A 15,714-nucleotide genomic window follows, 5' to 3' on the forward strand; every position below is an offset into this window, starting at 1 on the left:
AAGGAAGCCTATACTAAATTACGACCTTCAGCAGGTTAGGTACATTAAATGCATTTTTGACTATGGTATTTTCAACTTACAGTGGTTTTATCTAGATATGCCCCATCACATAAATTGAGAAGCATCTATATTCAAACAAACAGAATATTACATAGCAATATAAAGCAACTAATTCCTGATACAAAAAACAACAGAAATCTCAAAATATTCTGCTATTTCTCCTGCATATGACCATTATGCAATAACAAGACCAGACTGACCATTCCCCACCTTAAGCAACTTGAAAACTGAACAAAATAAGAATCAATGGTTTCCAGAAATTGAGTAACAGCCAGTACAGAACTGTGAGCCCCAAAGGAAGAAAAACAAATGAAACGAACCCTTTGATTGCCCTGGCTTCCTGCATGGAGGCCATTTCCAGGCTATAATACATAGAGAAGAAACCCAAACACAGCCTGGGAGTCAGAGACAAAAATCAGACTTCAGGGATCTCAGGGTGGCTATAATTTGCAGGGCAGATTACCAGAGAGGAAAACGCCATAGAGAGAAAAAACTCTAAAGTAGGGGTTAACAAATATTTTCTGTAAAGAGCAGATACATATTTTAGGCTTTGCAGGCCATATGATCTGCATCATAACTATTCAGTGATGCTATTATAATGCAAGAGCAGAAAAAAATACATAAATGAATGAGAATGGCTGTGTTACAATAAAACTTCAATTACAATAACAAGTAGCAGGTGGGATTTAGCCAGTGAGCTGTAGTGGATCCACCTCTGCTCTAGAGATCTTCATAATGATGTCCTCAACTTTTGCCTGGGTTTTGAGCTGCACGTGAGTGGAAACAAGACCAAGAAATGAACCTGGAAAGCAATGTATCAAACAATTCTCAAAGCTCACATAGAAACGGTTCATGTATTCCCAATAAACAAGGTAAAATGACCTCTCAATAAATACAGACGGCATCAGATAGGGTCCTCAGAATATTATCACCACGAAAATGGAGCTATATTAGCCTAGCATTAAAATCTGTTCTTGTACATGTTGACAATACTTAAAAGCAAGACTTGCAAGGATATAATAGATGATAGCTAACTTAACTGCATCCCCAAAGTCTTATAATATTTAATGGAATATCACAAATTACCAAATATTCCAAAAAGACAAATATATAACACACCTCAGGAAAAAAAAAAATCAGTCAATAGAAGCAGACTAAGAAATTACAGAGATGTGAAATTAGCAGACAAGGATACTAATATAGCTAACAAATATGTTTCACATGTTCACGAAGGTAGAGAAGAAATATGAATATGATGACAGAAATCAAAGATGCAAAAAAGACTCAAATAGAACATCCAAAGATTAAAAACACATACAACCTTAGAATGAAAAATATAACAAATGAGATAACAGCTTAGAGACTATAGAAGAAAAAAAATCATGGAAATTGAAGGCATAATAATAGCATAATAACAGCAGTCATCTAAAGTACACACATAAAATATAGACTAGAAAAATAACTGACAAAGGAGAAAAAGAGAGTGAGAGAGAGATAGAGATATGAAACAGGGAGGAGAGAGGGGACATAGAGAGAAGAGGGAAGGAAAGGGAGAGAGAAATGGAAAGAAAGAGAGAGAGTGAGAGAGAAGAAAAGGAAAATCAGTAAGAAAAAAGGAAATTTTAATATCAAGTAACTTGACCTGACATTTACAAAACATTCTGCCTAAAAGCCAAATAGAAATCATCTTCAATTTCATAAAACAATATTCACCAAGACAGACCATGTTCTGAGCAATTTAAAAAAATATGGGTTAGGTATGGTGGCTCACACCTGTAATCCCAGCACTTTGGGAGGCCAAGGTGGGCAAATCACCTGAGGTCGGGAGATTGAGATTATCCCGGCTAACACAGCGAAACCCCATTTCTACTAAAAATACAGAAAATTAGCTGGGCGTGGTGGCACACGCCTGTAATCCCAGCTACATGGGAGGCTTAGGCACAAGAATCACTTGAACCCAGGAGATGGAGGTTGTGGTGAGCTAAGATCACGCCATTGCACTCCAGCCTGGACAACAGAGTAAGACTCTCAAAAAACAATCTTAATAAAAATGTTTGAAATCTTTTAATATATGTTCTCTGACTATAATGAAAGAAACTAGAACTCAATAACAAAAAGGATTTGGAAAAAGCTGGAAATATCTGTAAACTAAACAACACATTTCTAAATAACCCATGGGTCAAGCAAGAAATCAAAAGTGAAATTAGACAATGATTTGAACTCCAGGAAAACACAACTGTGAGGGAGTATAAGGAATGGGATCAAGGGTCCCAGCTGCTGCACTCTGAAATCCATTTCTTCATTTACACCAAGGCCATGATTCCCATGGGCTGCTTCCAGCCAATGACTGAGTGAAGCAAGAATACTAATGTACTTCCCAAGTTGGGTGATATGAGACTTCTCTGCCAGAAAACTTTGGCACAAGAACTCCCTAGTCACCTTGCCAAACTTTCCTTAGAAATACACTGTAGTCTGAGATGCTTCTATCTAACCTTAATTCTTTCTTAACTTGGGGTCAAACTTATATCACAGCCTGATGACTCTCTTAGTCTCCTATAGCTCCCACTTCATTTTCTCACAACAGGCATTTTTCCCTAAAACATTTTTTGTACATTTAAACACATGTTGGCATCTGCCTCTCTGAGGACTCCAACTGTTGCAAGATGTCAAAATTTTGCAGATATAACCAAAAAAATTCTTAAAAGAAAATGTATAACATTCAATATCTATAATTTAAAAATTGGAAAGACCTCAAATCAGTAATCTAAGTTTCTTTCTTGGGATCCTTAGGGTGAAGGTTTTCCAGCCGAAAACCTCTGTGACCGGTAGCACCTTTGCCCAAGTTTTGCTTGGGCCTACTAGGCTCATACACCCACTCAGCCTGATAGGCTGTGTGTGGCTCATGCCACTGGCCCAGATCCCATACCTGCTAAAGGCGAGTCAAGCACAGAACAGCGAGGGATACATGAGCGAGCAAGTGCAGGGTCTGGCAACTGCGCACAGCCAGACATATCACCTGCTGCAGCAGGAGGGGCAGTTCCAGGCACTTGCTCCATGCAAGCCTGAGGCTGGATCAGAAATATCACAAGTGGCTTCCACTGCAGGCACCCACATCTGGACAAGAGTAACATGGTAGCACTGGAAATCTTGGAGATAACAGAAACCACAGAGCCCCAAAGACGGTGTCATAGATCTGGCTCCAGGAGCCCCAAGGGCTAGGTTCCCTGAAGCACTGCAGCAATTCTCTCCTTCTCATTGCCCCAAAACATGGAGAGCAGGGGGATGTATTTCAGCCCTGTTTGTATTACAGCTCTTTCAGTCCCACCATTCACCAGGTCCAGAGTTCTTATCCCCCATCCAGGAAGAATGAGGTATGTGGGCAACTGGAAGGTAAGAAAGGCAGAGACGAGCTTTATTGAGCAAAAGAAAAGCTCTCAGGAAACCGGAAGTGAATAGCTCCTCTCCACAGGTCATCCAGACAAGTGTCAAGCTCTCAGCAGAGAGGAGACCCAGAGTGGGTAGCTCCTTTACACAGCTGGTAGTCCCAATGTCTGTGTGAGTCTGGCTGGGTCTGTGATTTTTATGGGCTCAGAAGGAAGTAAGTGCATGCTGATTGACTGGTCCATAGGTAGCCACAGGCAAGCTCAGAAAGAGCAAGTTAAGTTTTCACTCTGGGGCTGCTGATTCCACTTAGAACTGACAGCCCAGACCCCAGGCTTCAGACTATTCCTGGCTTGAAAGTGAGGCTTCACTAGGGACCCAAGCCTTTCCACCCAGGAGCCTATCTGCCTCCTGCACCATCAATCATGTTGTCCAGGGCACCCACTCTGTTCATGGGAGGGGCACCTACAGGCACACACAGAGCCACACTCAGGAACCCCTCGGCCTCCCTCCCATGCTTCTCATTACCCAAAGTACAGAAGGGAATAAGGTGGCAGGGGGCTGGCATGTCAGTGCTGCCCCAAGCACGGGCACATTCCGTCAGGCTGACAGAGTGCCCAGGTTTTGCCACAACATTGCTCTACCCTGGAACGAGCTGGGGGAGCAGGAGGAGGCCAGGCAGCAGAAGCAGATACTTCTGAGCCTGGAGGGGAAGTGGGCTTCTGAAGCCCCTGAGAATGCAGGAATGCCTGGGTCCACAATCACAGGTTAACGGCTACAGCTGCCACCAGGAGAATGGGGCTCCTGCCCTGTCAACTCAGAAGGGGGCAGGACTCCTGCCTGTTCCTGGCTCCCACTGGCTTCATGTAGAGGGCAGACCCAGCCACACCTTCCCCCACTGCAGCTGGTATCTTTGCAGTGACTGCTGCTGCCATCCCTTCCACCTTTAGAAACCAGAAAAATAAAGCAAATTAAATCTTAATTAAAGAGAATAAAAGAAATAATGAAGACCAAATATAAATGGAACAGAAAACAGACTAACAGGAAAAAAAAAAAAAAATCAGGGCTCAGCATAGTGGCTTACATCTGTAATCCCAGAACTTTGCAGGCAGAAGGATTGCTTGATCTCAGGAGTTTGAGACTAGCCTGAGCAACATAAGGAGATCCCATCACTCCTTAAAAAAAAAAAAAAATCACCAAATGTGGTGGTGCACACCTGTAGTCCCAACTACTCAGGAGGCTGAGGCAGGATAACTGCCTGAGCCAGGGAGGTGGAACCTCCCCAGTTAGCAGTGATCACTCCCACTGCCTTCCAGCCTAGATGAAAAAGTGAGATTCTGTCTTAAAAAAAAAAAATTTGGCTGGGCATGGTGGCTCATGCCTGTAATCCAAGCACTTTGGAGGTCAAGGTGGGCATATCACCCAAGGTCAGGAGTTCAAGACCAGCCTGACCAACACGGTGAAACCCTGTCTTTTAAAAAAAAAAAAAAAAAAAAAAAATCAATGAAAGCAAAAACTGGAAACTGAATCTCTGAACAGATCAAGAAAACTGATAAACAACTAGACATGCTGATCAGAGGGAAAAAAAAGTGAGAGGATATAAATAACTAATATCAGGAATAAAAGAGGAACATTACTAGAGATTCCTGTAGGAATTTCCCAACTTATAAAGACTATAGGTCTTCCTTATGTTCATTAGAAGCCCATTATTAAAAATTCTCAATCTCAAGAACCATATTAAAATGCTTGGTTAACCCAAAGAATCTTATTTAAATCATATAGATAAAAGCTCTTGGTCCCTTTAAGACTATTTAACACCTCTGAGCTCAATAGCCTAAAAGGTGTAAGTTCTAGACCATAATGAGACCAAAACGAAACAGACAGCAAAGTAGGGACTCAGTGGAGGCTCCAAACTACCATGGCAGCATCTAGGAAAGGCTCTGACTACAAGGAACAAAAGCGGGCAAAATGGCTGAACAGGAACAACTCCAGTCTGCAGCTCCCAGCAAGATCAATGCAGAAGGCAGGTGATTTCTGCTTTTCCAATTGAGGTACCTGGCTCATTTCACTGGGACTGGATACACGGTGGGTGTAGCCCATCGAGAGCAAGTCAAAGCAGAGTGTGGCATTGCCTCACCCAGCAAGTGCAAGCGGTTGGGGAACTCCCTCCCACAGCCAAGGGAAGGTGTGAGGGACTATTCTGTGAGGAATGGTGTACTAGGGCCCAGATACTATACCACAACTCGCAGACCAGGAGATTCCCTGGGGTGCCTATGCCACCAGGGCCCTGGGTTTCAACTGCAAAACTGGGCAGCCATTTGGGCAGACACCAAGCTAGAAGGAGGTGTTTTTTTTTTTTTTCATACGCCAGTGGCACCTGGAATGACATCAAGACTGTTCACTTCCCTGGAAAGGGGGCTGAAGCCAGGGAGCCAAGTGGTCTAGCTCAGCAGATCCCATCCCCATGGAGCCCAATAAGCTAAGAATCACTGGCCTGAAATTCTCATTACCAGCACATCAGACTGAAGTCAAAGACCTGGGATACTTGAACTTGTTGGGGGAGAGGCGTCCACCATTATTGAGGCTTGAGTAGGCAGTTTTCCCCTCACAGTATAAGCAAAGCCTCCAAGAAGTTTGGATTGGGCGGAGCACACCACAGTGCTGCAAACCTGCTATAGCTAGACTGCCTCTCTAGATTTCTCCTTTCTGGGCAAGGCATCTTTGAAAGAAGGGCAGCAACTCCAGTCAGAGGCTTATAGACAAAACTCCCATCTCCCTGGGACAGAGCACCTAGGGGAAGGGGCAGCTACGGGCACAGCTTCAGCAGATTTAAACGTTCCTGGAGGCTGGCTCTGAAGAGAGCAGTGGATCTCCCAGCACAGCGCTCGAGATCTGCTAAGAGAAAGACTGCCTCCTCAAGCAGGTTCGTGATACAGATGCCACCTGACTTGGAGACACTTCTCAGCAGGAGTCAACAGACACCTCATGCAGCAGAGCTCAGGCTGGCATCAAGCAGGTGCCCCTCCAGAACAAAGCTTCCAGAGGAAGAATCAGGCAGCAATCTTTGCTGTTTTGCAGTCTCCACTGGTGATGCTCAGGCAAACAGGGTCTGGAGTGGACCTCCAGCAAACTCCAGCAGACCTGTAGCAGAGGGGCCTGACTGTTAGACAAAAAACTAACAAATAGAAAGGAATAGCACCAACATCAACAAAAAGGACGTCCACACAAGAAACCTATCCAAAGGTCACCAACATCAAAGACCGACGGTAGATACAACCATGAAGATGAGCAAAAACCAGTGCAAAAATGCTGAAAATTTCAAAAACCAGAACACCTCTTCTCCTCCAAAGGATCACAACTCCTTGCCAGCAAGGGAACAACACTAGACAGAGAATGAGTTTGACAAACTGACAGAAGTAGGCTTCAGAAGGTGGGTAATGACAAACTCCTCTGAGTTAAAAGGAACATGTTCTAACCCAACGCAAGGAAGCTAAGAACCTTGAAAAAAGGTTACACAAATTGCTAAGTAGAATAACCAGTTTAGAGAACCACATAAATGACCTGATGGAGCTGAAAAACACAGCACAAGAACTTTGTGAAGCATACACAAATATCAACAGCCAAATAGATCAAGCAAAAGAAAGAATATCAGAGATTAAAGATTAACTTAATGAAATAAAGCATGAAGGCAAGATTAGAGAAAAAAGAATGAAAAGGAATAAACGAAGCCTCCAAGAATTATGGGATTATGTGAAAAGACCAAATCTACATTTGATTGCCATGTCTGAAAGTGATGGGGAGAATGGAACCAAGTTGGAAAACACTCTTCAGGATATTATCCAGAACTTCCCCAACTTAGAAAGACAGACCAACATTCAAATTCAGGAACTACAAAGAACACCACAAAGATACTCCTCAAAAAGAGCAACCACAAGACACATAATCATCATATTAACCAAGGCTGAAATGAAGGAAAACATGTTAAGGGAAGCCAAAGAGATAGACAGGGTTACACACAGATCTCTGCAGAAACCTTACAAGCCAGCAGAGATTAGGGGTCAATATTCAACAATCTAACAGAAAAGAATTTTCAACCCAGAATTTCATATCCAGCCAAACTAAGCTTCATAAACGAAGGATAAATAAAATCCTTTAAAGACAAGCAATTACTGAGAGATTTTGTCAACACTAGGCATGCCTTACAAGAGCTCCTAAAGGAAGCACTAAATATGGGAAGGAAAAATTGGTACCAGCCACTGCAAAACCATACCAAATTGTAAAGACCGTTGACATTATGAAGAAATTGCATCAACTAATGGGCAAATAACCAGCCAGCAGCATAATGACAGGATCAAATTCACTCATAATAATATTAACCTTAAATGTAAATGGGCTAAATGCCCCAATTAAAAGACACAGACTGGCAAGGTGGATAAATAATCAAAACCCATTGGTGTGCTGTATTTAGGAGACCTATCTCACATGCAAAGACACACACAGGCTCAAAATAAAAGGATGAAGGAGTATTTACCAAGAAAAATGGAATGTAAAAAAAAAAAAAGCAGGGGTTGAAATCCTAGTCTCTGATAAAATAAACTTTAAATCAAGAAAGATTAAAAAAAAGGGGGGGAGGGTATTACCTAATGCTAAAGGGATTAAATAGCAACAAGAAGAGCTAACTATCCTAAATATATATATGCACACAATACAGTAGCAACCAGATTCATAAAGCAAGTTCTTAGAGACCTACAAAGAGACTTCAACTCCGACACAATTAAAGTGGGAGACTTGAACACCCCACTGTCAATATTAGACAGATCAACGACAATGAAAATTAACAAGGATATTCAAGACTTGAACTCATCTCTGAACCAAGTGGCATTATAGACATTCACAGAACTCCCTACCCCAAATCAACAGAATGTACATTCTTCTCAGCACCACATTGCACTTATTCTAAAACTGACCGCATAATGGAAGTAAAATACTCCTCAGCAAATGCACAAGAATGGAAATTACTGCAGTCTCCCAGAACGCAATACAATCTAATTAGAATTCAGAATTAAGAAACTTACTCAAAACTGCACAACTACATGGAAACTAAACAACCTACTCCTGAATGCCTACTGGAAGTTGTCATTCAGGAGCAGGTTGTTGAATAAAATTAAGGCAGAAATAAAGTTCTTTGAAACCAAGGAGAACAAAGACAATGTACCAGAATCTCTGAGACACAGCTAAAGCAGTGTTTAGAGGGAAATTTATAGCACTAAATGTCCACAGGAGAAAGCAGGAAAGATCTAAAATCGACACCCTAACATCACAATTAAAAGAACTAGGAAAACAGGAGCAAACAAATTCAAAAGCTAGCAGAAGACAAGAAGTAACTAAGATCAGAGCAGAACTGAAGATAGAGACACGAAAAATCCTTCAAAAAAAAAAAAAAATCAATGAATCCAGGAGCTGGTTTTTTGAAAAGATTAACAAAATACATAGATCACTAGCCAAACTAATAAAGAAGAAAAGAAAAAAGAATCAAATACACAAAATGAAAAATGATAAAGGAGATATCACCACTGATACCACAGAAATACAAACTACCATCAGAGAATACTGTAACATCTCTATGCAGATAAACTAGAAAATCTAGAAGAAATGGATAAATTCCTGGGCATATACAACCTCCCAAGACTAAACCAGAAAGAATTTGAATCCCTGAATAAACCAACAACAGTTTCTGAAATGGAGGTGGTAATTAATAGACTACCAACCAAAAAAAGCCCAGGACCAGACAGATTCATAGCCGAATTCTTCCAGGGGGACAAAGAGGAGCTGGTGCCATTCTCTCTAAAACTACTCCAAACAACAGAAAAAGAGGGATTCCTCCCTAACTTATTTTATGAGGCCAGCATCATCCTGATACCAAAACCTGGCAGAGACACATTAAAAAAAAAAAAATTTCAGGCTGATATCCCTGAGAAACACCAACACAAAAACCCTCAATAAACTACTAGCAAACTAGCCTGGCACAGTGGCTCACACCTATAATCCAAGCACTTCTAGAGGCTGAGGCAGGTGGATCACGAGGTCAGGAGTTCAAGACCAGCCTGACTAAAACGGTGAAACCCCATCTCTACTAAAAATATAAAAATTAGCTGGGTGTGGTAACACACCTGTAATCCCAGCTATTCAGGAGACTAAGGCAGGAGAATTGCTTGAATCTGAGAGGTGGAGGTTGCCGTGAGCCAAGATCACACAAGCTGGGCAACAGAGCAAGACTCCATCTACAGAAAAAAAAAAAAAAAATACTGGCAACTGAATCCAGTGGCACATCAAAAAGCTTATCCACCACGATCAAGTTGGCTTCATTCCTGGGGTGCAAGCCTGGTTCAACGTGATGGTAATCCATCACATAAACAAAACCAATGCCAAAAACCACATGATTATCTCAATAGATGCAGAAAAGGCCTTCAAAAACATTCAGTACCCCTTCATGCTAAAAACTCTCAATAAACTAGGTATTGGTGGAACATATCTCAAAATAGTAAGAGCTATTTATGACAAACTCACAGCCAACATCATACTAAATGGGCAAAAGCTAGAAGCATTCCCTTTGAAAACTGGCATAAGACAAGGATGCCCTCTCTCACCACTCCTGTTTAACGTAGTACTCAAAGTTCTGGCTGGGGCAATCAGGCAGGAGAAAGAAATAAAGGATATTCAAGCAGGAAGAAAGGAAGTCAAATTATCTCTGTTTGCAGAAGACATGATTGTCTATTTAGAAAACCCCGTTGTCTCAGCCCAAAAACTTCTTAAGCTGTATAAGCAATTTCAGTAGTCTCAGGATACAAAATCAACATGCAAAAATCACCAGCATTCCTATACACTACAATAGACAAGCAGAGAGCTAAATCATGAGTGAACTCTCATTCATAATTGCTACAAAGAGAATAAAATACCTAGGAATATAACTTTCAAGGGATGTGAAGGATCTCTTCAAAAAGAACTACAAATCACTGCTCAAGGAAATAAGAAAGGACACAAAGAAATGGAAACACATTCTATGCTCATGGATAGGAAGAATCAATATCATGAAAATGGCCATACTGTCCAAAGTAATTCATACATTGAATGCTCTCCCCATCAAGGTTCCATTAACTTTCTTCACAGAATTAGAAAAAAGTACTTAATTTCATATGGAACCAAAAAGAGCCCATATACCCAAGACAATCCTAAGCAAAAAGAACAAATCTGGAGGCATCACGCTCTCTGACTTCAAACTATACTACAAGGCTACAGAAACCAAAACAGCATAGTACTGGTACTAAACTAGAATTATAGACCAATGAACAGAACAGCGGCCTCAGAAATAACACCCTACTTCTACAATCATCTGATCTTGGACAAACCTAACAAAAATAAGCAATGGGGAAAGGATTCCCTATTTAATAAATAGTGCTTGGAAAATCAGCTAGCCATATACAGAAAATAGAAACTGGACCCCTTCCTTATACCTTATATAAAAATTAACTCAAGATGGACTAAATACTTAAACCTAAGACCTAAAATCATAAAAACTCTAGAGGAAAACCTAGGCAATCCATTCGGGACATAGGTGTGGGCCAACACTTCATGACTAAAATACCAAAAGCAATGGCAACAAAAGCCAAAACTGACCAATGAGATCTAATTAAACTCAAGAGCTTCTGCTCAGCAAAAGAAACTATCATCAGAGTGAACAAGCAACCAACAGAATTGGAAAAAATTTTTGCAGTCTATCCATCTGACAAAGGGCTAAAATCTAGAATCTACAAGGAACTTAAACAAACTTACAAGAAAAAGACAAACAACCCTATCAAAAAGTAGGTGAAGGATATGAACAGACACTTCTCAAAAGAATACATTTATGCTGCCAACAAATATATGAAAAAAAGCTCATCATCACTGGTCATTAGAGAAATGCAAATCAAAACCACAATGAAGATACCATCTCATACCAGTTAGAATGGCAATCACTAAAAAGTCAGGAAACAACAGATGCTGGTGAGGATGTGGAGAAATAGGAACGCTTTTGTTGGTGGGAGTGTAAATTAGTTCAACCATTGTGGAAGACAGTGTGGCAATTCTTCAAGGATCTAAAACCAGAAATACCACTTGACTTGGCAATCCCATTACTGGGTATATATCCAAAGGATTATAAATCATTCTACTATAAAGACACATGCACATGTATGTTTACTGCAGCACTATCCACAACAGCAAAGGCTTGGAACCAACCCAAATGCCCATCAATGACAGACTGGATTTTAAAAATGTGGCACATATATACCATGGAATACTATGCAGTCATAAGAAAGGATGAGTTCATGTCCTTTGCAGGGACATGGATGAAGCTGGAAATCATCATTCTCAGCAAACTAACACAAGAACAGAAAACCAAACACCACATGTTCTCACTCATAGGTGGGAGTTAAACAATGAGTACACATGGACACAGGGAGGGGCCTGTTGGGGGATGGAGGGCTAGCATTAGGGGAGGCATAGCATTAGGAGAAATACCTAATGCAGATGATGGGTTGATGGGTGCAGCAAACTACCATGGCACATGTAAACCTATGTAACAATCCTGCACGTTCTGCATATGTACCCCAGAACTTAAAATGTATTAAAAAAAAAAAAAGAGAGAGAACAAAAGAAAGCAGGAATACATTCTTAACTCTATCTACCTTTAAAAAATGGAAGCTGGGAGAAGATGCCAAAAGCTCTCTCATACAGGAGTCTATAGATAAGATATCTAGTGAAAACTACATGGTACAAAATTAATAGCTATAGGTTGCAAACCCTAACTGCATTCACTATTCACTAGTCTATTATAGTTTTTATTTGTATCTATACCTATTTATACTTAGTAATCTTTATGACCAGGCATCCTGAGAGTTTTATAAAATTACTTCACAAAACAATCAAGAACTCTACAAAAAAGAGGAATCTCTTTTTTAAGAGTTGAGTAATTAAAGCTTAAAGAGGTTAAGTGATTTGTGCAAGGCCAAAAAATTAGTATATACAGTAGAGAAGCCACAATTCAAACCTCTAATAATATTATAAGGACAACCTGTTTTAAATGATTCTGAAATAAAAAAAACTCAAATTTACAATTTTAATGATGAAGTTATTCATTTAATAAAAATTTTATTTAGTCACATTAAAGTATTCACCAAAGGATTATCTTAAGTTTTAAGAATCTCCATTTTCTTTAAAATAGAATGGAATTGGCCGGGTGCAGTGGCTCACACCTGTAATCCCAGAATTTTGAGGGGCTGAGGCAGATCACCTGAAGTCAGGAGTTTGAGACCAGCCTGACCAACATGGTGAAATCTTGTCTCTAGTAAAAATACAAAAGTTAGCCAGGCATGGTGGCAGGCACCTGTAATCTCAGCTACTCGGGAGACTGTGGCAGGAGAACTGCTTGAACCTGGGAGGTGGAGGTTGCAGTGAGCCGAGATCATGCCATTGCCTTCCAGTCTGGGTGACAAGAGTGAGACTTCGTCTCAAAAAAAGAAAAAAAATAAATAAAGAATGGAATTAACCAAATTTCTATTTAATTGCATGTAACGCTTCAGGGATATCCATGTGAAAATCAGAATATACTATAACTTTAGTGAAATAACATAGTATCACAGGAGACATTTAAAAGCTAAAAGAAAGTAATCACCTGATACTCATGTAGTTAATTATATGGCATAATAAGAACTGATAAGACTATTAATAATTTGATTTACATTTCAAAGCACACTATAGATTCAAAATAAAAAACTTTAATACTACATGCATATCACAAGAATTGGGAAAGAGTACATGACTTCTTTAGTTGCTATACTTTGATTTACCACCTAAATGCAAATTATATATTAAAAATAGAATAAATTAATAATACTTGGTCAAGTTTTGTTTATTGGTTTCTGGCAAATTGGTCAAGTACCTAAGCTGTTTGGCACGTAACTGATGACTTAATATAATTGTTTTTTCAGATACAAATTGGTATTAATTTTCTATAACTCATATATTTTATCAAGGTTAGATCTTCCAATGAGTTCAGAGGAATATGCAATACTTGAAAGCAAACAACTAAACACTATTTGTTACACTCAGAAAAGGAAATTTATATCACAAATGAGTACTCTGCTCCCTTCTGGCTCACCCAGATATCAAATATTTTTAAATTCTTAAACATCAGGGTTAAAATACTCAAAAAGCTTTCACCTTTGGTAATGCACAGTATGTTCCTTCATACTACTTCCCCAAACCAATCATAGACTATCAAAATTACTTAAAAACAATTCTTACATTATTTTTGTGACATCCATAGGTTATCTTTGTGACTCAGTTTCTTTACAGCTTGCATACAAAATAGAGTAAAGAAGCACCAGATTCTCAGCCTTAGAGTCTTGTTCCTAATTTATGAGATTATCAATGTGCCTTCGCTTGTTTCCAAAAGACTAAAATTTACTTACATAGATATTTATTGACAAATTATCTAGTAATGAATCAAGGAAAGAAAAAAAACTTTCAGGTCTGTTCACTGTTTTAACTAAGAATGATGTAATGAAGAACAGTAACCATAACCATATGCTAAGAAACAATAATTAGAATTATTTGAAAAATGATAAAGAAACAGAAGGCTGCATAATTACATTGATAAGATTTGAACCAAATAGATCAAAATAATTAACACCTGACCAAGAAACAAAGTTGTAGCTCTCACTTTAAGAGTTCAAAAGCTATCACCACACAGAGGGCACAAATATATATAAAATTAAGTTTCTGGCTGGGTATGGTGGCTTATGCCTGTAATCCCAGCACTCTGAAAGGGCAGATCACAAGGCCAGGAGTTCAAGACCAGCCTGACCAATATGGTGAAACCCCATCTCTACTAAAAATGAAAAAAAAAAAAATTAGCCAGGCATGGTGTCACACACCTGTAGTACTAGCTACTTGGGAGGCTGAGGCAGACAAATAGCTTGAACCTGGGAGGCAGAGGTTGCAGTGAGCCAGATTGCACCACTGCACACCAGCCTGGGCAACTAGAGCAAAACTCTGTTTTAAAAAAAAAAGAAAAGAAAAGAAGTTTCTCCTATTTACACATAAAATAGTGATAAGTAGGCTGGGAACAGTGGCTCATGCCTGTAATCTCAGCACTTTGGGAGGCCGAGGTAGGCGAATCACAAGGTCAGGAGTTTGAGACCAGTCTGACCAACATGGTGAAACCCTGTCGCAACTAAAAATACAAAAATTAGCCATGTGTGGTGGCACATGCCTGTAATCACAGCTACTCAGGAGGCCAAAGCAGCAGAATCACCTCAACTCGGGAGGCGGAGGTTGTAGTAAGCCGAGATCACGCCACTGCACACCAGCCCAGGTGACAGAGCAAGACTCTGCGTCAAAAAAACAAAACAAAACAAAAAATAGTGATAAGTAGAACTCTCTTAAATACTGAAGTCACAAATTATGTAATTTTTTAATTATACCTAACATGGCTATTCCTATACCTAACATGGCTCCTATAGCTAACATGGCTATACCTAACATGGCTCCACCCGCTAAGAGTTTAATTCCTAGAAAACATACTTCAAATAATACATCTGGCACAGCCTATGTGAACATTCCTAATCAAAGTACGTTCACTGACTGACTGAACTGTACCTATGCGAACATATAATAATTAAATCCTCATTTCTTAGTCATTATTTTACGCCCATTTTTAACCCTCCATCTGTATCTAGGTTTATTAAACAAATAAATTCAGTCTTTTCTGTCACATCTCAAAGAATCTGTTTCCAGAAACCTTAATCATATTTAGACATCCTTCCTTGAGTTCCTCTCCAAGTTGAGCACAACTGACTTCATTTCTTTGACTTTCTTCAGGTAGAGCAGATCAGGAAAAGAAAGTTATTATGTTGACTCTTAAATTACATAGTCCATACAATCAGACCTCTATTAGAAACAAAAGCTCAAATCTTAGTTCTCAGAGGACCCCTGAATCAGAATGTATAAGTTTATTAATATTTTCATTAATTAAATATGAGATGTAATAGAAAGAAAATGAGTTTCAGTGTCATCTTTTAAATGTGACCAAACCCCTTAAAGACTCAGCTTTCACATTTGTACGAATAGGAATACCATCTATTTCATGAAGATATAAAAACAGAAAGTAATACCTATTATAAAAAAGAATTATCATAGGTCACAAATTCTTTTTTTTTTTTTTTTTTCTTTTTT

General features: G+C 39.5%; 1 protein-coding gene across 3 annotated transcripts in view; it reads right to left on the reverse strand.

Moving 5' to 3' along the window:
• The window catches only part of MNAT1 (MNAT1 component of CDK activating kinase), a 222,431-nt gene that overhangs the window by 107,172 nt on the left and 99,545 nt on the right, over positions 1–15,714 (reverse strand). The window contains exon 7 of one of the 3 annotated variants that reach the window (XM_074393163.1): positions 1–14,870. This exon is cut by the window's left edge and continues 27,403 nt beyond it. The exons of the other annotated variants lie outside the window; for them this stretch is intronic. Within the exon in view, the coding sequence (XP_074249264.1) occupies positions 14,796–14,870 (75 nt within the window). The 3' untranslated portion in view covers positions 1–14,795. The remainder of the gene's footprint in view (positions 14,871–15,714) is intronic. 3 annotated transcript variants of the gene reach the window in all.

Source organism: Saimiri boliviensis, chromosome 2, assembly GCF_048565385.1.
Source record: "Saimiri boliviensis isolate mSaiBol1 chromosome 2, mSaiBol1.pri, whole genome shotgun sequence".
Classification (NCBI taxonomy): Eukaryota; Metazoa; Chordata; class Mammalia; order Primates; family Cebidae; genus Saimiri; species Saimiri boliviensis.